The sequence below is a fragment of the Lycorma delicatula genome, chromosome 2 (genome assembly GCF_047948215.1).
Source record: "Lycorma delicatula isolate Av1 chromosome 2, ASM4794821v1, whole genome shotgun sequence".
Lineage (NCBI taxonomy): Eukaryota > Metazoa > Arthropoda > Insecta > Hemiptera > Fulgoridae > Lycorma > Lycorma delicatula.
In genome coordinates, this window is record NC_134456.1 from 197961735 (window position 1) to 197985113 (window position 23379).

At 30.5% G+C, this 23379-nt stretch overlaps 1 protein-coding gene across 1 annotated transcript in view; it reads left to right on the forward strand.

The window, feature by feature from the left end:
• LOC142319560 (histidine ammonia-lyase-like) overlaps positions 1-20663 on the forward strand; it is a 54855-nt gene extending 34192 nt beyond the window's left edge. The window contains exons 9-17 of the mRNA XM_075356962.1: positions 117-256; positions 1743-2034; positions 2486-2625; positions 3420-3564; positions 5376-5462; positions 8197-8309; positions 13418-13548; positions 14926-15043; positions 20162-20663. Coding sequence (XP_075213077.1) covers positions 117-256; positions 1743-2034; positions 2486-2625; positions 3420-3564; positions 5376-5462; positions 8197-8309; positions 13418-13548; positions 14926-15043; positions 20162-20287 — 1292 coding nt within the window. The 3' untranslated portion in view covers positions 20288-20663. The remainder of the gene's footprint in view (positions 1-116; positions 257-1742; positions 2035-2485; positions 2626-3419; positions 3565-5375; positions 5463-8196; positions 8310-13417; positions 13549-14925; positions 15044-20161) is intronic.
• The last annotated feature ends 2716 nt before the right edge of the window (positions 20664-23379 follow it).

Sequence of the window (23379 nt, forward strand, 5' to 3'; positions counted from 1 at the left end):
GATGAACTACTGTCATGTCATTGTCAATAATTATTTACTATTTTAGCTAATTTAGTTCCTCATGAAATCCATAAACAGCTATTTTTTAATTAGTGTTATATGTTGTGTTTTTGTAGCTTCCTGTCTGTCATATGTACCTGAGCAAGGTAGTGTTGGAGCCAGTGGAGATCTAGCTCCACTCTCACATCTAGCTTTGGGATTGATAGGAGAAGGTAAAATGTGGAGTCCATCAACTGGTTGGGGAGATGCTAAAGATGTCAGTATTCTCAGTTATTTCTGCTACTCTATGTAAACAAAAAATGGAGTTAAACTATTTTAGGCTTTAAAAATACTTTATCTAGATAGTCAACTTCATGCAAAATATTGATATACGAGGTGCGACAATAAAGTAATGAGACTGATTTTTTTGCAAGATGTGGCAACCTTGCAGCTTGCGTAGGCACACCATCTTTGACCTTGGTCTATAAGCTACTTCTAGTCCAAGCGGCACATTGATGCAACTGCTCAGTCGTGAGTTTGTTGTAATAAGTGAACACGTGTTTGTGTCTCTCGTCACAGAAATGAAACCGCAAAATATTGCGCAACGGTATGCCATTTCTTTTAGCTTTAAATCGGGTGAAAACGCGACGACAGCTTATGGTAAGCTTCAGAAGGCTTTTGGAGAGGAAGTTATGTCAAGAGCTCAAGTTTTTCGGTGGCATAACATTTTTAGTGAAGGCAGAACGAATGTTGAAGATGAAGCCCGCAGTGGACGACCATCAACCTCACGGACAGATGTCAACTTGACCAGGGTGCTTGAAATCGTACGATCTGATCGAAGATTATCCGTGAAAATGATTGCAGAAGAACTCAACATCAATCGAGAAACGGTTCGTCTAATATTACCTGAAGATCTTGGTATGAGAGATTTGTGCAGAAATGGTCCCCAAAAATCTCACACAACAACAGCGAGAAACACGGAAAAATGTGGCAGCCGATCTGTTAGAGCAAACGGAAATCAATCCAGATTTGTTGAGCCGTGTTATCACTGTTGATGAAGGTTGGCTTTTTCAATGCGATCCAGAGACAAAACGCCAAAGTTTGGCAAAAAGAAATGGCATACCATTGCACAATATTTTGCGGTTTCATTTCTGTGACGAGAGACACAAACACGTGTTCACTTATTAGAGCACAACTCACGACTGAGCAGCTGCATCAATGTGCTGCTTGGACTAGAAGTAGCTTATAGACCAAGGTCAAAGATGGTGTGCCTACGAAAGCTGCAGGGTTGCCACATCTTGCAAAAAACAATCAGTCTCATTACTTTATTGTCGCACCTCGTATGTACATAGTGTTGTGGCTACAGGTGCAGTGATCTATATCAGTAAACTAATTTTTAATTAAAAAAAAAATCTTAAAGAACGAGAAATTGATGTAGCCTACTTCATGACTAGATTGACCAAGTTTTGTGTAAGGAGCAGGGGGTGAGTTAAATTCCTGGTTTTCTATTAGATTATCTGAATTTGTTTCATCATTCTTCAATACCACTGTTGCTAATATTAGAGAATAGTAATAGTTTAATTAAATTTTAAATCACAATGGTCAGTTTAAAATTAAACATTTATCTTTCTTTGTACAAAAGTAAATTAAATTTTAATACAATATCACGATAATAGATTTTTATGATATCTTTATTATAATTAATTATATTATTTTAAAAATTGACATACAGTACTGTCTATTAACAAATTTTTTTCACCCAGGTTCTTGCTTCTAATGGATTAACACCAATGACCTTAAAAGCTAAAGAAGGAATTTCTTTAATTAATGGAACACAGTTAATAACATCATTAGGAGCTGAGGCTGTTGAGCGTGCAGAAAGTATTGCTCGCCAAGCAGACATTGCTGCTGCTTTGACTTTAGAGGTTCTCAAAGGAACATCTCGAGCATTTGATTCTGATGTACAAATGATACGTGCTCATCGTGGACAAGGGTCTGTTGCTAAACGTCTCAGAGCTCTATTGCATTCTGATACTTTCCCATCTCAAATTGCAGGTAAAGAATTATCTTTTAAATATTTTATGTGTTAATATATTGATGTTTCTGTTACTTAGTCATTTCATTGTCCTGATACATTTCTACATTCATTCCTGTACCAATATTAGCCTGCAAATACCTCCTACACTTTACTTCCTCAGTTAGCTATTTCATTGATATTAATATATTCCTTCCTTTACTGTTTTTCCCTCTCCACTTTCATTTAGAAATAAATTCACTAAAATGGGATGTTTTCATAATTAGCCTACTGATGAAAATTTGAAATATTTTCATTTTTTTTTTAAATTCTTCTCTTCTTTCTTTTAAAAATTCCCTTTAAAAAATTCTTCCATAAAAACAATTGCTTTTTCATTTAGTAATATTGCATCTCTGCCTCATTAATATTAGATATGTGTAATACAGAATACAATTGTAATTAAAAGTATAATTGTTTCTGTTTATTTTACAGAAAGCCATCGTTTTTGTAATAGAGTTCAGGATGCTTACACATTACGTTGCTGTCCACAAGTTCATGGAATAGTACATGATACAATTGATTTTGTAAAGCAAGTTATTACAGTAGAAATCAACAGTGGAACTGATAATCCTGTATCCTAAATTTGCAAAATATAAATTAATCAAGTTCAAATTCAACTTTCAAATATAAGTTTAAGTTAATTTAATATGTTTCAAATTTAATATGTCTTCATTCAAGATTCAAATAATTTCCACTAAATGATCTCATGTCTAGGGGAAGATTATTGAAAACAGTAGAACAGATAATTTATAATATTGTATGCATTTTTACTCCATTATGCATAAATTGCTGGATGAGGTTAATGGCTTGCTAAAATTAAATTTTTCAGTTCTATAATGCCAGTACATCCTTGGTGTTTTATTGTAGGGGAACTGCCTGTAGATCAACTTCGAACTACCTGTTCAGTGGCTGTTGGTTAATTTCAGTGTTTGAAGTGTCTATTGAGTAATGTTAGACCTTCTAATACCTCCTGAAGTACAAATTAAATAATAAATTCTTATGACTCAATCCTTTAGAAATAAACAAAAGGGCCAAACAGAGATGAGACAGAGCTTGTGACATCACAGGTAAAAACGTAGAAATTAGGTTAGTATGTTATCAGTCAACATAAAATATTTTTGTCAGAAAGATAGCTCATAGTAACTAGTTTCCACTTTGTAGTCTATCACTTGCTATGAATAATGGTACATTTTGAAAGTGCTAACTTATTAAATTACTTTTTAGTTATCATAATTGTTAGATGTGAAGTAGAATAGTTGTTAGTATGTAGTCCATGTAAATTGATAGTGTTCAGTATTATATTACTAATAATCATTCATTAAAAAATTAATAGTACACATACATGATCCTTAACAATACTATACAGATTGTATTTGCAGATAGAGGAGAAATAATTTCTGCAGGTAATTTTCATGGTGAATATCCAGCAAAAGCACTAGACTATTTGGCAATAGGAGTTCATGAGCTAGCTTCTATGAGTGAAAGGCGAATTGAACGTCTTGTTAACCCAGGTAAAGAGTAATTCCTTGAAGTCAGAATTACTGAATTTAATATTTTTTCTAACTGGTAAATATTCATTCATCACAGTCTTTTTTATTTAGAGCAGAAATCTTGAAAGCTGTACAACTTAAAATTACCTGTTATTGTCATTTAATTTTAATATTTGCATTTTCTTAGTTATACATTAGATTACGTGACTTTCTCAATAGTTAAGTCTCAGGACTTGAAAATATAGTAAAAATAAGTCTAAAAAAATTACATTATTAAAAATAACCCAATCAAAAAAAAATTCTTCAGAATGAAGATGTAGTGAAATTTTTTTATTCTTATGTTCTTTGATTAAAACATATGTATTATGATTAGGTTGTTGATATATATTCATCAGTATGTTATGAATCATAGTGCAGTTTATATTTTGAATTACAATGTGATAAATATTGCAATATTTAATAAATTATAATACGCCTTCAGGCCATTTTTCTGACTTATTAAAACTTTAACAAGAACTGTTTTAAAAAAGCTGTTGATTAAAAAAAAGCATTCATTTGATTTTTACTTATGACAGAGTGTTGTTATAATATGTGATAGAGGAATCTTAATCTTTTCATATATCGTTTGTTAACATACATCAATTGAAATACATAAATTAATGTTTCACAGAAAGAAAAGGAATTAGAAACTACCTCATAACTATCAAGACTTATTATTTCTTGCTGCTTTGGTTTTGTTTGGCAGCTGATGGTAGCACTGGTAAGAGTGTTTATCCTCACCGAAAAAGAAGCAAAATTTGATTACCTTTTATTAATAATATACATATTATTGGCTAATTCAAGGAGCATCATGTGTGATCACCCCTAAAATCTATTGTGATTTTAATACATACATTTTAATGTATACCTAAACCAAAATACAATATCTTAACTAAGATTCGTATGAAAGGCTAGGATTCTACTTTTTTTACATATAAAGATATGTTCTATATACAAGTACAATATAGAACTATTTATAAGTTAGGTTATCTCATTTGACTCTCCTATCTGATAAAGGAACCAATAATCTAAAAGTATAAAAATGTAATGAAAAGAAAATTAAAACAGCAATGTTAACAAGTAAGAATTATGAAAAAGTAAATACATAATTTTTCTACCTCATGAAAAATATCTATTGGTGAAAAATGTTGTTGATCAATACAATTCATTGTTTGTTTCCATATCTTGAATGTAGGTCAAGTATGACTCATAAATGTATTGCATGGGATTTTAACATTTTTTTCTACTAACCTCATATTTTTGAAAGTAAATGCTTTCCAAGAAAAGCGAAGATAGTATTTTGTAAGATCTTTTATAAAACAACCATTCAGAGTATTGTCTACTACCAACAGTTCCATGAATAAAATGTATTAGAATGTTTGCTATATTGACAGACTCACTTTTTCATGATAAAATAAACTTCCATTGATTTTACATTCATTTTAATTCAAATTAATTTTATAGATTTATTATTTTTTTAATCAGATTAGTTATGAAACTTTAAAAATGTATTATTTAATCAAAATAATTCAGTAAAAATCAACTAACCGATTGTTTTTCATACCAAGTGTTTTATTATTTTAACATTAAATTAGTTTATAAAATAAAATTCCCTTTTTTTAATGTTTCTTCTGGAAAACTGCCTTGAAAGTTTTTGGTGAAGTTCTTCCTGAATAAATGAATCTTAAAAAAGAAACAGGACTCTGCCATTCTAATTTTAATAATGCTATAAATAATAAAAAATCAATTTGAATTTTTTTCATAATGTTTTGTAAAAAAAAAATCTGTTATAGCTCTGAGTGAATTGCCACCATTTCTAGTTAAAGACGGAGGTTTAAATTCAGGATTTATGTTAGCACATTGTACAGCTGCATCTCTTGGTAAGAACATTTTCCTTTTCTTTATTTTCTACAACTCATACATAAGAAGAAAACTATGTTAAAGCAATATATTTTGCTATTTTTAGGCACTGACAGTGAATGTTGACTGAAAATCAATGAAAGTTATATAAAGATTTGAAACGACTAATCAAACCAAATTTTATAAATGTAGTATTTTTAATAATTTACTCCATCATGTTTTAAGTTGACATTGCTAACACTTTCAGGGGCAGGTGCTGCTGTTCTCACCCTGGTATCAGGTGACATTTACTCACTGTTGTTTAACTAGGCAGGACATTTATGATATGGTCAAAAAGTGTGTGAGATTTAAATGTCTGTTCTTATTATAATAAGAAAGTGTTATAAGAAGTATTATTATAACAGGTGTTTCATGTTTATGAATTTCATAATGCTAAGTGTATTAAGATAATGTCTTTTTTGGTACAGACACATATTTGTTTGTTTATGTATTCTTTAGTTTTAATTTGAAAAGATGTAAAATGAAAGTGGTCTGCTGGGATTTTACAGTTATGACAAGTTTATTTACTTTTTGCAAAAACTATTTTGCTACATATATTTCTTATGTTAAGGTTGTTATGGTATGTTATTTAACGCATTGTTTCATGAAAGAAAAATGCAAACTAATTTGCTGCTTTTAATTATTCTGTGTTTATTTTTGACAATGTCACATGTAAATTACCTAAAATTCAAAAGGTACCAATCAGAACAGCTTTTTCTAGAAATAATGTAAACAGTCCTTTAAAATGATGAAAACTAGTCTGAAGTGGCGTAGACTGATTGCAAATGATTCTTTTAGGTATGAATGGTGGGTTTGCTGATGTACAAAAATATATTAGTTTATTGAAATAAGTAATAGGAAATCATTTCACTCTTTACTAGTAAGTCTAGTTTGAGATGCTTGTTATTTTTTAGAATATTTTATGTAATGACTTCTGCCTCACTAAAAGTCACACATAAAGCCATGTTACCTGATAGGTACAATCAATCTTTTTTTAAAAATAAATCATCAGTCAACTCTCACTTCAACCAGTTTGTTAAAACAAATTCCTGAAAGTTTATATAGAGTAATAATTATTCAGTCAATTTGAAATAAGATTTATGGTGAAAGTGGCATGCTGAGATTTTACAATTATGACAAGTTTATTTATCTTTTCTGTAAAAGCTATTTTGTTATGTATATTTTTTGCTACTATCTGCATAATGTAAAATCAGTGTATTACTGTATAATTACTACTATTAAGTAATAGGTTTTATTTTTTGTTAATTTATATTCACTCTTTTTATAAAGAGCCTTCTTATTTGTTTGAGATAATGTCTGGAATTATGTTACTGATATGAACATTTTTTCACTGTTTAAAAAAAGCTTACTTCTTACTAAATGTCATAAGCTGAGTAAAATTACATCACTGCAGCTATTTTCTGATTTCACTCCCTTTCATATTCCTTTATTATAAAATAGTGAAAAATAAATCCATACATTGGCATAACAGAATGAAATTTAAACTTTTTTTAAAAAATAATAAAAATTTACATTTTAAAGACATAGAAGTATGCTTCCACAAGCAGTCTTTTTGGAATTACAGTACCATTCATTAGAGGTATTGCAGATCTTACTGCTCATCTTAGATATATAAATATACCTATAGAATGGTTCGACAAAATGTTTTGCCAATCAAGAATATTTTATATGTAGTCAAAGATATTAATTACAATTTTCAGATATTACACATAGAGCCATGAATTTAAAACATTTAAATGATTTCAAAATTTAATGATGTTAACTCTAAATTTGATAAAATCATCAGACTAAGCAAATGCACACAAATTAGATAAACTATTTGATCACATGCAAAATAGGTGTCCTGACTACTTGAACGTAAGTGCCATTAACAACAATAAAATCGTATAGCACTACCAGTGAAGGAGCTGCTTCATAGTTTTTGGGGAAGAAATTAACTAAGAAATTAGAAAGTAGTTTTTAATTTGTTTATTTATAAATAAATAATAAAGTTTGATACAAGAAAAATGTTCACCATAGAACTAAAAGATCTGGGATCTACCTTGCTGGGTTCAGGAAAAATCCATCACAAGGTTTGATGAAGACATGACTTAATTAAATCGAAGAAAACTAAAATACAGTAGTACAGAAAACATTATTTTCAAATTGTGTTTAATTATTAGGTATGATATAGATATATTTTGGTGTCAGTTTTGAGATTCAGATTCCCTTTTATCTATATTTTCAATCCCCTTGCCTCCCATAGTTAGTAAAATTGAAAATCAATTATTTTTTAATCGTTCTACTTCTGGATCCCAATTATAAATTCAATGATTTCATAGATTTCAGATCCAAAAAAAAGAATTTAAGTTTTAACCAGGATCTTCTTCTATCTTTAATAAAAGTTTGAATCTATATTGTCTCAAAATTTTCTATGGTTTGGATAACATTCACTGCTTCTGTGTTTATTCAAGAACACCAACTAGCTGAAACCAGGTACTGATGCCAATAAAAAAATATATATACAAAAATTTACTTGTATATTATTCTGTGTATATTTATTATGAAAACATTTATTATTATTTATTATATATGTATATTTATTATGAAAATGATATTTTTTTCAAAATGTAAACACCGTAATTTACAATTTACTACTTATTATTAAACAATAAACCAGAATGAAAACATTGTTATTATTATTCATATTTTTAGTGTCAGAAAATAAAGTATTATGTCATCCTTCATCTGTTGATTCACTAAGTACAAGTGCTGCACAGGAAGATCATGTGTCTATGGGATGTTATGCTGCACGCAAAGCACTTCAGGTATAATTTATAGCATGCTATTAATTTATTACTGCATAGTGTTTTTTTTCTTGTTATAAAAGTTTAATTATATAATATTTCTTGTTATAAAAGTTAATTGATCATAATATGCTTAAAAGTGAGTTATTGTACTAAAAGTTTTAATTTGTAAAAGTAACACTGAAGCTGTGAGAATAGACAATTATTCACAATAAAGATAATAAATAATGAAGCAATTACTACATTTAAAGTAATTGTCTGTGCAATTGATAGTTTTATTATTCAGTATAAAATTATACTCTGTCAATGTTTCTGTTGGTTAACTTTTGTTTTCTATATAACACTTTTTTATCTTTTTGCATCATCTTTCTAAATGAATACTGATTAATTCATTGATTCATAAAATATTGTGGAACTTTCCAAATATCTTGTGCAGTTTGTTGAACCAGAGCCTGTAAAGCAGCTGTTTCCCTTGTTGTAACATGTAGTTTATATAATAAATTGGTTTTCTGGACAAGGATGTGCAATTAATTAAAATCCAACAATAAAATCAAATAGTGTTGAAATAAAATTGTTATGGCTTGCTCCAACTGTCAGCCTTTGCATGGGAAACAAAATTTAAAAAATCTTCAAATTCATACATTTATTGTAATATTTTTTTATTAAGATCCTTTCTATTATTTTTATTATGTGGGTTTTCAACTTAAAAGAGGCCCTATTAATTAGTAGTTTATACTAAATACATATTTTTGTGAAAATGCACATATTGAAGTGAGATGGGTAAAATAAAGTGGAAGATGTTGGTAAGACTGGAGCTGAAGTTGGGAGGACTGCACATTTGAGCATTGTCAGTTTGTATAAAGCATTGGCTTTTGAACAAGGTTGCATAATCTTATGTTGTTGTTTGTTAAAATGCAGTTAAACATTAAAAAACATGTATTCATGATGAAAACTTATTTAGAGATAAAATTTCATGATGTGTGTTGATGAATGTCAGGGAGAAATTTTAAAAAGAAGCACCAGTGAAAAATGTTATTCAGAAGTTAGTTAAAAAATTTTGTGAAATAGGTTCGGTGTTAGACAAAAAATGTGCTCAACACAGGTCAGTTTTAACAACGCAAATTGTGCAGGACAGTAAAGAGCAGCAATGCAAGACCTCCTCATAAATCTTTGCAGAGACTAAGTCGGGAAAAGAACATTTCACTAAGTTCAGCCTACACTGCAGTGAGGATAATGCTGAAATATTTATTATTTGTATCATACACAGGTTTTCCAGGGGACTAACTAATCCTGATTACTCTAAAAGAGTTCACTACCATCATTGATTCAAGAACTTCATTAGAGGCAACATTGGCATTTTAGATTAAGTATTTTTCACATATGAAGCATCGTTTTACCTTAGTGGGTATGTTAATAGTCGAAACTGCTGTACTTGGGGTACTGAAAATCCACACATTTTCTTTGAATCTCCCTTACTCCCACAAAAAATAGTTGTATGGAAAACAGTTTCACGGGAACAAATTATAGGACCCTTGGTTTTTGAAAAAAACTGTGGATGCTGCCACCTACCAAGAAATGATCAAACAGTTCATAACCTTACTGCAAAAGGATGAGTGTAACTGCTGATTGTAAGCGGACAGCACCACCCACTTGCCGTACAGCTCGCTCTAATATAAAGATGCTACAGGATTTTTTGGATGGAAGAATTATTTCCAAAAAGATTGTGGCTACCATGAACCCCTGATCTGACTAGTCCAGAGTAGTTCTGTAGAGTTACTTAAAATAAATTATTTACAAGAAAAATCTGTACTCCCCTCAGGAATTGAAGACAAATTACCAATACCATCCAGGAAATAGACAGGGTATAGCTAACAAGAATTGCCAGAATCATGGTCAAACATGTTGACAAGTGCATAAAGGTTATGGTCATAATTTTCAACACCTTCTGTAAATTATAATGTGCTTTATTTATAGACTAAACTAAGTGTGGGGGGGTCTCTTTTAAGTTGAACATCCTGTCTATTAAAAATATATACATATACATGTTACATACAATTTTGTAATTATTCTATTAACTATAATCTCTATTTTCTTATAATTAAGGTATAATTATAATTATTATATTAATTATAATATTAATTAATTATAATTTATAATTAACCATTACTTATAAATTAAATATACTTCTATCATTTAATACATATATAATGTACATGTACAGAGTGTCCCGCGAAGAAACAGAGAAACTTTCAGAGCATGTTTTACTGATGAAATTAATGAAAAACTTATGAACATAAGTCTGAAAACGCTTTGTTTTTTAGTTATGGCTTTTGCCCAGATTTTAGCTCTCCTAATAAAATGAAGCCCTACTGTAATTTATGGGACCCAAATTAAGGAGTAAAGTTGGTGGTTTCTTATGTAATTTGAGCTGGGAAATAGGATAAACAGGTTTCAGAACTGTAACTTCAGTTGTTTTTAAGATATCCGATGTAAAACACAAAATTCAGTGTTGAAAAACAAGTATTTTTTAGGTTTGTAGTACAGCAGGTTTGTTAAATGACTAATAAATCTATAAGATTTAGTAAAAACATTGTAAGGGATTTAATTCTAAGAAAATTAATGTTAATACAGCCAATAAAGAATAAATAAAAACGTCTAAAAATTGGTTTTTCCTTGAAGCAAAACAGATGGAAAATAGACAGAAAATCATGTTATACTTTTTGTTCCTAATAAACTTTATTAATATAGCAAAACAAAAAAATAAAGTACTTGAAATTATAAATAGTAAAAATAACAAACTTCAATTACAGTGACTGTTCGAATTGTCTCCTTCACAATATACACAGCACTCTGCCTGACATAAAATATTTCTGGTGGCTTTTCATATCATCAGATCGTTTTGTATAAATTCAAGAGCATTTCATATTTTAATGAATAACTCTTCTTTAGTATTAACTTTTTGTTGATATGCTATCATTTTTATATGGCCTCCAAATAATTTAATCTACTGGCGTTAAGTCAGGTGATTGTGGTGGCAAATTGATTGGTCCACTACGTCCAATCCAGTTTATGAAATTAGCATTCAAGTGATTTTAGCTGCTAAAGAAAAATGTGGTGTGCACCATCATGCTGAAAAATTCATTAGCATTCTAGTTTATAAAGGTACATCCTCCAAAACAGCCTGCAAATTATTTTTCAAGAAATGAATGTAAGCATCTCCCGTAAGGTTTTAATTGAAAACAAATGGTCCCAGAATTTTGTCACAAAAAATGTCACACCAAACATGAATGTGAAATCTATGTTGGAAACTATTTTCCACAGTACCATGTGGATGTCTTCGCTCCATAAATGACTATTTTTAGAATTGAAGACTCTGTTTTTTGTAAAAGTGGCTTCATCAGCAAATAAAATTGAATTAACCTTATTAGCACTGTCTAGAAGCCAATGACAGAAGTTAAGCACTGGAGATAATCTGTTTGGTTGAACCTTCTTTTGACGGAAAGGATAAAGATTTTCTTTCCGTAGGATGAGCCACACTTTGTTTTTTGACAAACAAGTGCAACATGATATTTGCCTCATACTAGTGCCTGGGCTATGCTGAATATGCTGAATCACACAATGATTTACTTGGCATTCAACAAAAAATGTTGGAAATGACCCTTTCGTTGGTAAACTAATACACTGAAGAAAAGGTTTGTATTTGGAATCTGCTTTCCAGGAAATCTCTTCTGATATTCATGTCGAGCAGCTTCAGAATTTCCATTACAAAATCCACCAAGAAAAATTATATTGGCATATTCCTCGTCAGAATATTGAATTGACATTTTTACACTACGATATGATAACATTACACTTCCTTTATCTGTATGGTAATGTATGACAACAGATTCAGACGAAGTACACAATTTTCATTGTTGACCAGCTGTTAGTATTGCCAACCTATACACCAGTAGAACTAAATAAAATGAAATGTTGCATGCTCAGAGATAAGTGTAAGAGTACACTTACACTTATCTCTGATAAACTTAAGTAAAATAAACATCCCTACCATCAGATTATAGTCGTGTAAGTGTACAATGGTTTAGCATCTCATTCTGCGGCACTGAAGTATGCTACAATATTGAACACCTTATTGTATTTTTCGCCATAAGGATCCCCTTTCCAGTTTATGTACAGATCAGTAAATTTAGTTTACGTAATTATTTCGTTTTTGCTGTGTAAATTACTGAATATACACAACAATATTGTTTTATAAATTTTGTATTTTTTTTTTAATTATTGTCAGTAATTAGCGTTTTTGTTTTTAAAAAGAATGTTTATTAGATACAGAAACTATTAAACGATTTTATCTATTTTCGTATGTTTTGCTTCAAGAAAAAACCATCTTTTAAATTTTTTATTTACTTTTTACTGGCTGTATTTACATAAATTTTCTCAAAATTAAATTCTCTACAGGTTTTGTTACTAAATTTTCGCATTTATTAGTCATTTAACAAAGCTATTGCACTACAAACCGAAAAAAAAACTTGCTTCTTGACACCGAATTTTGTGTTTTACATTGTATATCTTAAAAGCCACTGCTACAGTTTGGACCTACAGTTACAGTTTTGTAACCTGGAGTTACAGTTTTGGGACCTGTTTTATCCTATTTCCCAGCTCAAATTACATAAGAAACCACCAACTTTACTTCTTACTTTGGGTTCTATAAATTATAGTAGGGCTTCTTTTTATTAGAAGAGCTGAAATCCGCGTGAAAACTTTCGCTAGCCATAACTAAAAAACAAAGAGTTTTCAGACCTATGATTATATGAGCTTTTTTCGTTATTTTTGCCAGTAGAACATGTCCTGAAAGTTTCTTTGCTTCATCGGACTCTCTGTAGATATATAATTCTATTAAGTGTAAATCTCTATTTTCATTATACTTACACAACTTTCAAAATTTCCCGTTTCTTTGAATCACTCTGTATAATGAAATTCAATTGAATAATATTTGCATAAAAAAGAACACCAAATAAAATCAAAGATTTTGTAAATAAAATTTAGTACAATAATTTATTATGTTTGAATGAAATTATTTTTATTTGCATTCTGTTGCAATTATTGATTAGTTAATTTATCATGTTGCATAGGTTGTTGAAAATGTAGAACATGTTCTTGCAATTGAACTACTAGCAGCATGCCAAGCAATTGAATTCCTTCGGCCACTAAAAACAACAGTACCTTTAGAGGAAGTTTATAATACAGTTCGTTCAGTTGTCAGGTAAATCAGTACAAAATAATTAAATCATAAAAATTCAATAATTTTGTTTTATATGCTAAGTTTTCCCTACTAAGTTGAAGCTGTTTGTATTCCACATTGTTTTATAACAGAAGGGGGGACATAACTTTTTGCTTTATTAATCTGTTCTAGTCATTCTCATGTATGTGGCAGGGTATAAAGCACCTGAGTATAACAGGCAAGATTCAAATTTGTTTTTTCTGAAAGCAATGTTCACTATAGTAACTCAGGTGAACATAGTGAAGAGTGAAGGTACCATTTGTAGGATTGAATGTTCCCTATACCTCAATGGATTTGTTACATATATAGTGGATGTACTGATAGCAACTGCGTATTTGGCTCAATGAAGAAGTCAATAGGAAACTACTTCACTTGTCATATTCTCTAGAAAACATGAGATATATTCTTGCTATTTTTGGGAATACCAGTGTCTTATTGGGAAGGGATTTGTGACTCACATCAAGTCATCTTACACCATTCTGATTATGATATTTACATACACACTAAGATTGTCAGTAATATTTCACTAATAATTTTAAAATAATAAGTAAAAAGAGAATTTCTTCAAAAAAATTAAAATTTTGAAATAACAATTTTAAAATACTAATTATTTTCTTTATGTAATAGATTGTCATAAAACAATAAAAAACAATAATTACAGTGTTCAACTTAAAAGAGGCCCCCTCACTCAGTAATTTATACTAAACACATATTTGTGTTAAAATGCATTTATTGGTGTGAGATGAGTAAAATAATATGGAAGATGTTAGTATGTTAGTTATTAATTATTCTGAAAAATTTTTTTTTTATTGTTTCTGAGATCTCTTGTGCTATGAAATATTTCAATAAATAATAGTGAAAAATTAAGTTTAATAAGGAAATTACAAGAGTTATGATTTATTTAACCTATAACATGATAGTACTAGTTATTATTTTGATGGTAGCAAGAAAGCATGTAATAACAGTTTTTGAGATGTTGAGTTGAAAGGTTCATCAAATGGTATGACAGTCATCAAATGGTATTACAGGTAGGATATTGTAGTCCTATGAATAATTTTTTATTCAAAAATTTAAAACTGATTTCAAGAAATGATAACTCTTGGTTATATATTTAATTACATATATCATAAATCTCTTTTGTTAAATTGTTAATAACATTGTTTTTGATATATTTAATTGTTTTGAATATTAATTAATTATATCACATTAGTAACTCATTTTTTTGTAATTTAATCCATTTTCTGAAAAAAATAACATTAATGATATGTGATTATATTAATACCATTTAAATTCAACTAAAATTATTATCAATTTGCTTGTTTTAATTATTATAAAATTCATAAGGGTCTCTTTTATTAGACCATGGGATAAAGACAGATACATGGCGCCTGACATAAACGCAGTGACTAGTTTGTTGAAAGATGATAAAATATGGAATGCTGTTCGACATCATATTGATTACTATCATGCTCCTCATGTCAGTATAATTATTTATATATAATTTTTACCTGTGAAACTTACTATAATCAAAAGCTTTACTATTATTTATTAAAAATGTCATTAATTTACTATTACTTTTATCAGTAATAATATTTTTTTTTTTAAGTGAATGTGCTTGGTTTAGAATTACTGCTTGGTTGAAGAATTACTTTAATTCCTATGTAATCCTACTTGTTGTTTATGTTGATAAGTACATTCATGTACAAGTTTTTATTCAAATTATATTTATTAAATTTAAACAAATACCATCAGGAACAAAATATTATACTACTCCATACATAACAAAATGAATTGTTCCAGCATTTGCCTGGAAAAATTAAGGAAAACTATGAGGAAGTAGATTAAAGCTGCGTCACAAAATCTATAAAGATGAAAAAATAGGTTTTATCGGAATATTTAATAATTCATAAATAATAATTATTAAATGAAATAAATATGATTCATCTATGTAAAAATAATAAATAAATAACATGCTGGAAAACATCAGAAAATAAAAATAAAAACATTGAAGATAAAATTAAAAAATAGCTTTTAATTATCTTTACGCTAGCCTTATTTTAAACTACAGTAAAATGAGAGTGGCATACTTGGATGGATTTTATCTATTATCTGGTTCATTTTCAACATTGTTGTTTATTAATTATCTTTTACCACTACAAGTGAGGAATATGTCAATTTATTAATAAGCAGCCAATTCCCACTTGTGTCACTCTGTCTACTGGCTACACAACAATTTTAAGACATCACCATACATCCAAATGGCCCAACCTTAGGAAACCTATAAAAAAGTATTTTATGACTCACACTGTCTACTATCTCTATGAATCATGAGACCTTGCCAATGGTGAGGGGGCTTGAGTGCTCAGTGATATAGAATAGCTGGACCAAAGGTGCAACCATATCGGAGAGGTATCTGTTGAGAGTCAGACAAGATTCCTGAAAGAGGGCAGCAACTCTTTCAGTATTTGTAAAGGGCATAAGTCAGGACGACTTAAAGGTTTGGATCACCAGGTGGGGACTACTAAGGAAAGGGTCACCACAAAATTAAAAAATAACATTCTACGAGTTGTAATGTTAGACGTCTAAAAAAGAATGGTAGGTTAGAAAATTTAAAGAGGGAAATGGATAGGATAAATGTAGAAATTAGCGAGGTTCAGTGGGAAGAGCAAAATTACGTTTGGTCAGGTGATTTTAGAATAATTAACTCAGCTTCAAATAATGGGCAGGCAGGAGTAGGTTTTATAATAAACAAGAAAATAGGGAAGAGAGTAAAGTATTTCAAAATGCATAGCGATAGAATCATTGTAATAAGGATAAAATCGAAACCTAAACGATTGTTAATGTCTATATGCCTACAAGTGCCATGATGATGATGAGGTAGAGGGTGTATATGAAGAAATTGATGAAGCAGTTAAAAACATAAAAGGAGATGAAAATTTAATAATAGTTGGAGATTGGAATGCAAGCATTGGAAAAGGCAAGGAAGGAAATATAATGGGTGAATACGGGCTGAGCAAAAGGAATGAAAGAGGGGACCAACTTATAGAGTTTTGCACAAAGTATAATTTAGTAATTGCCAACACCCAGTTTAAAAATCATAATAGAATAATATACACATGGAAAAAGCCCGGTGATACTGTAAGGTATCAGATAGATTATATCATGGTTAAGCAAAGATTTAGAAATCAACTCGTCGACTGCAAAACTTACTCTGGAGCAGACATTGATAGCGACCATAATTTAGTGTTAATGAAATGTGGATCGGGATTTAAAAACCTCAGATGAATCAGTGGAATTTAGAGAAGCTTGAGGAAAAGGAGGTAAAGAAGATTTTTGAGGAGGACATCGCAAGAGGTCTGAGTAAAAACAATAAGATAGATCACCATCTTTGGCCTTGGCCTATAAGCTACTTCTAGTCCAAGCGGCACATTGATACAACTGCTCAGTCATGAGTTGTGCTGTAATAAGTGAACACGTGTTTGTGTCTCTCGTCACAGAAATGAAACTGCAAAATATTGCGCAACAGTATGCCATTTCTTTTAGCTTTAAATCGGGTGAAAACGCGACGACAGCTTATGGTAAGCTTCAGAAGGCTTTTGGAGAGGAAGTTATGTCAAGAGCTCAAGTTTTTCGGTGGCATAACATTTTTAGTGAAGGCAGAACGAATGTTGAAGATGAAGCCCGCAGTGGACGACCATCAACCTCACGGACAGATGTCAACTTGACCAGGGTGCTTGAAATCGTACGATCTGATCGAAGATTATCCATGAAAATGATTGCAGAAGAACTCAACATCGATCGAGAAACGGTTCGTCTAATATTAACTGAAGATCTTGGTATGAGAAAGATTTGTACAAAAATAGTCCCCAAAAATCTCACACAACAACAGCGAGAAACACGGAAAAATGTGGCAGCCGATCTGTTAGAGCAAACGGAAATCAATCCAAATTTGTTGAGCCATGTTATCACTGGTGATGAAGGTTGGTTTTTTCAATACGATCCAGAGACAAAACGCCAAAGTTCGCAGTGGTGCTCAAAGGGATCACCAGACCAAAAAAAGCTTGCATGTCAAAGTCAAAAGTGAAATGCATGCTTGTGTGCTTCTTTGATTCCAAGGGAATTGTTCATAAAGAGTGGGTGCCTCCTGGACAAACAGTTAACCGATATTTCTACAAAGAAATTTCAGAAAGACTTGATAAACGAGTTCTTTGTGTCCGTGCCAACATTGCTGATAATTGGATTCTGCATCACGATAATGCGCCATCCCATACTGCTCTGTCAGTACAGAAATTTTTAACCTCACAACAAATTTCAGTACTACCACAGCCACCTTATTCACCAGATATCGCTCCGTGCGACGTTTTAATATTTCCAAGAGTCAAAATGGTCGTCAAGGGACACCATTTTCAAACAACACAAGATGTCCAAAAAGCTGTGGGGGTCTTGGAGGATATTACAGAAGATGAGTTCCAGAAATGTTACCATCAATGGCAGAATCGCTGGAATAAGTGTGTTCAGAGGGGAACTACTTTGAAGGAGACAACACTAAACATGACTAAAACGGTAAGCAACATTTTTTTTCACATCAGTCTCATTACTTTATTGTCGCACCTCGTATTGCAGCTGATGGATGAACATAGAAAATATAAGAATGCTAGTGATGAAGAAAGTAAAAGGAACTATCGACAATTAAGAAATACTATAAACAGGAATCGCAAACTAGCGAAAGAAGAGTGGATTAAAGAAAAATGTTCAGAAATATAATTTGTTTACATCAAAAATTAATTTAAATGTCAGGAAAAGATTTTTGAAAGTGTATGTTTGGAGTGTCGCTTTATATGGAAGTGAAACTTGGACAAGCGGAGTATCTGAGAAGAAAAGGTTAGAAGCTTTTGAAATATGGTGCTATAGGAGAATGTTAAAAATCAGATGGGTGGATAAAGTGACAAATGAAGAGGTATTGCGGCAAATAGATGAAGAAAGAAGCATTTGGAAAAATATAGTTAAAAGAAGAGACAGACTAAGGCCACATACTAAGGCATCCTGGAATAGTCAGTCGCTTTAATATTGGAAGGACAGGTAGAAGGGAAAAATTGTGTAGGCAGGCCACGTTTGGAATATGTAAAACAAATTGTTAGGGATGTAGGATGTAGAGGGTATATTGAAATGAAACGACTAGCACTAGATAGGGAATCTTGGAGAGCTGCATCAAACCAGTCAAGACAAAAAAAAACTGTCTACGAAGGCTATGTAACAATTTTAAGCCACCACCATATAGTCTTTTTTAATAAGACTGCAAAAGTTCTGGTTTTTTCAATTATTATATAAAAATTCATCAAAAGAATATGAGTGTTTAGTAATAAGTTTTAATAAAAAAATTTAGTTTTTTAATTTCACTTTAAACAAACTGGTCGGATGCTCTAATTCAGATGATTATTATTCTCTACAAATATCAATTAATGCGTAATAAGGCTGTTTCTTGTATGTATTACAATGTGCCAGATTTATTTGCCTTTAGTACAAGACAAGATTTTAGTAAAAAATATGGATATTTCTAGAGTTGTATCAGATTGATTTTTGTGTTAAAACCTTTTCTCTGAAAAGGTTTATGGTTAAAGATCTATATATCAATCATAATTGAAAATGCTACAAATCTTGGTGACTAAAAATCATGCTATAAGGTTGCACAGCTTTTCACCCAAAACACTGATCTGCTAATTACTAATTGGTGACAGATTTTTCTAATATGGTACATAAAGTATTAATTAGTGTATCAATATATAAATTTTTAATTAGAGATTATATTAATGGTATATGAGGAATGAACCTTTACAACCTAGTAAAAACGTTTCAGAAGTATTTGAAAGAATCATTGTAAACATCACTTGAAAAATTAATTCTAAGAAATTTTATTTTCATTATATAAACAAATATTTCATATTTAATCCTAACTACACAATTTCCCTTCTGAGTAGATATGGTGTTTGAAATGTAATTAATTACACTTACGGCCATAAAACATGGATAACAAAAAAACTGGAAAAACATAGCATAAAGGGTTTAGGAGTGTAATAATACACAAGAATGTTCAAACTTCAGTGGGAAGATAAAACATTAAATGAAGATGTCATAAGACAAATTGGTAGAAAAAGGTTTGTGGTAGAATTTTATAAAAAAAATAAATAAAGTCACTAGGTCATACATTAAGGTTGTTGAAATTATTTCTAGAAGAAATTTAGAACTAATTTCTAATTTATATTATTAACTAATTAGAAATTAATTATCAGAATATCATTAACCAATAAATAATCTCTAATTTGTTCTATTTCTTTTAGTATAAGGCAAAAATTAATATGCAAATCAGATAATTGAAGATATGGTATATGATATATGTTAAGGCAAGCAGATTGGCACAAAACAGAAAGAAAAAATTAATCTATCTACCCAGTCACAACTGACAACACAAACAAAATAATTATTTATATAAAAGAAATATTATATAATTTTTTTTTTATTCAGATAAACAGTTCTAAATCTTGTTGCTCCTATGTTGTTATAAATGTATTATCTTGTTCTGTTTTTTTAATAACATTAGGAAATGGAGACACGTGTGTTCAGTCCAACAGCTGTAATGGTGGGAGGCAAACAAAGAGATCCACCAAAAGCTCAGTCAAGCAATAGTCGTGTATCAACACCTAGAAAACGCAAAATCAGTAATTAATCATTTTAGTTACATAAAAATTTCTTTTTTTATTATATGATCACTTGAAATGTCTTAAAAGAAATTAAATGTGTTTAATTTGAAAGTAAAATATATTTTTAAGAAATTGATTAAAAAGAAACTTAACTGATAAAAAATACTCTTAATAAATATAATTCTGGGCTATTTTTTTTTTGTCAATTTTAAACCTTGTTAATCAAATAATAATTTCGAAATTTCTTTCTATAAATAAGTATTAAATGAATATTGGCGAAACAAACATGTTATAGAGTGGTCAAAATTTTTTCCATTACTCAATAATGGAATTACTTAGTACGAGTAATTAGATGAATAATGTTGAAAAGGAAATAAAGTATAATGTTTGGATAAAGAACAATAGTTTTTCAGTCAGTAAATGACCATGATCTCCCAAGGATTCCCTATCCAACTATGGGTTAATTTTCTCCCTCTCCAACATATTCCAGTATTTATCTTTGATCTCCTTTTCTGGTGAATAATTGTAATAATAATTGATTCCAATGGTTTCACATGCAAGGATGTAGAGGCTGTCTTCTAAGCTAAGGTAGCAAAGTGGCCACTTCTGTCAAAGGATGGCAATATTGCAAGCAGGCTTATGCACAGATTATGTTTCCTTATTTTTTTTTTTAGCCTCCAGGAATCACTGTCAGGTATTACTTCAGAGGATGAATGTAAGTGAAGTGTAGTCTTGTACAGTCTCAGGTCGACCATTTCTGTACTTCTGTATTTTTGTACTTGTCTGTATTTCTGTGTGGTTAATCACCAAACCCAAATCACCAAAGAATACCGGTATCCATGACCTAGTATTCAAATCCGTATAAAAGTAACTGCCTTTACTAGGATTTGAACGTTGGAATTCTCGACTTCGAAATCAGCTGATTTACAAAGGCACGTTCACCACTAGACCAACTCGGTACGTCAGATTATGTTTCCTATCAGGGGTTAAACTATAGCAATCAATCTATAGTTGAGTTAAGCTTACATCATCAAGTAAATTGTAGGCTTTACTCTGACTTTACAAACTGAAATAAATATCCAAGTGATATTTCAAATCCTTATATATTCCCTTTTCAGAAAGTACAGATGAGAATTTTTAAATAGTGTTTATGGCCGTCCTTCAATAAAGAACAAATTGATCAACAAATATATAATTATAGTGAAGTTAGAATGGCATGATATTGTGATCCTTGACATTGGCATTAATGATTGCATTCAACGAAATAAAAATAATCTTTTTTCCCTAAAGCGACGTAAATCCCAAGTAAGGTTATTTCTTGAGTTTTAAATTACTTTTTATTACTTAGCTTCATTGTAACTAAGTGTGTGAGTGTGTGTACCGGCGTGCGCGGTTTCGTGCTTTATATAGACATACGTCTTGGTAATACGAATTCGAAGAAAGAAAAAGCAAAGAAAACGACGAGGATATGGAGATTCTATGAAGTGTATTCCTAAAATTTTATTAATATTTTAAGGAAAATGACTACATTTTAATTTCTTGTTTATGAATATTACGTCGTATTCTTGAAGGTCATGTATGAAAAAACCAGTCGGACTATTTCGCTATCATAAAAAAGGTAAACAATATCAATAACTATGAGCAGCGACGGCAGTGTTAATAAAATATTCTATCATTCACAAAACATTCAGTTCAATACGATTACATCGAACGACCTACGTTTAATTTTTTTTCTTTTTTTGTTATTAATCGGATTATCCTTACACAAATTTGTATAAAATAGATTATGAAAACATAAAGTGTACGCAAACTTCAGAATTTAACGTTCACTTACATAATAACTTAACTCATTTCAAAAAATGATTAATAATTGAATGAGTTATTGAAAGGAAACAGAAAATATTATTTAGAAATAGTTTCTACATTTGATTTCGGTCTATAATTTAACCTAAAGCTATTCTAATAAACAACAAAACTATAAGTCACACTCTTTGTCGATGCAAACATGATCGATGAAACCGCCTACTTTTATTGTGAGGTTTATAAGTTTAATAACTTGTACTGTCTGTATTGCTGGTTATAATGAAATTTACTCGTGATAAAATTTCGAAGAACTCCACATAAAACGTAGCACAAGAAATGGACTGAATAAATTAAAACGGGTTAGTTTTGTACCTGTAACATTTTAATAGATCAAGTGTAAAGTGAATGAAAAGGTTTAACAGTTGCAATCGATCGGCAGTTAACTTCTAACAGTGAAACTAAAGAATATTTTTCTAGAAAATTAACGGTAAGAATGGTGGTAAAATTTTTACTGATTATTTAGGTAAGATTATTATTATTAATATTATTATTATTAAGTAAGAATAGAAAGAAGATCCGTAACAATTTGATTTTTATGAACGACGCTTGTAGAGAAACATAAATAGAGATTTATACTATACATCAGAATAATTTAAATAAGTAAATCCAAAAAAAGAAACGTTATCTTGACAAACATATCGAAGATTTGGTTAAAAATCTATCTGTGTAAATTATTGGGATAACAAAGAAGAAACCACGTAATATGGGTAGATCGTTAAGGTCGGGTGCCGTGGCGGACGCTGGATCTGGATAACAAAAACCATAGCAAAATACAGAGGATCTGTTTGAAAGTACAGCGTCCATGCAAACGTGAACGAGTTAGACTGATTCAAATAGTTTAGATTTTTAAATGAGCAATTTAGGACTCGGACACAGAGTTGGATATGAGTTTGTTATTCTGCAGAGTAATTACGCCACTGGGCTTGATGTACAGTATTTTGAGGATAAGTGTAGGCGCGAGTTTTCACTTCAGTGAAATTAATTGAGGAAGTTATTTATAAGGATAAAATCATGGAAGTATGACTGCAGACATTACTTCCAAATGATGTAGTATCTAATGAAAGTAAATTAGACTGAATTTTTGTAACTTGTGGAACATTTTACTAGGAAAATTATTTTCCGACCGACAAGACCTCAGCAACACCCCCCACTTCTGCCTTATCATGCCTGAGAAGATCAGCGTACGTCCTCCCCTCAGTTCGCACGTCCATCATGGCTAAGGCTCGCCCCGCGGTTGCTTGTTTGAAGGTTTGTG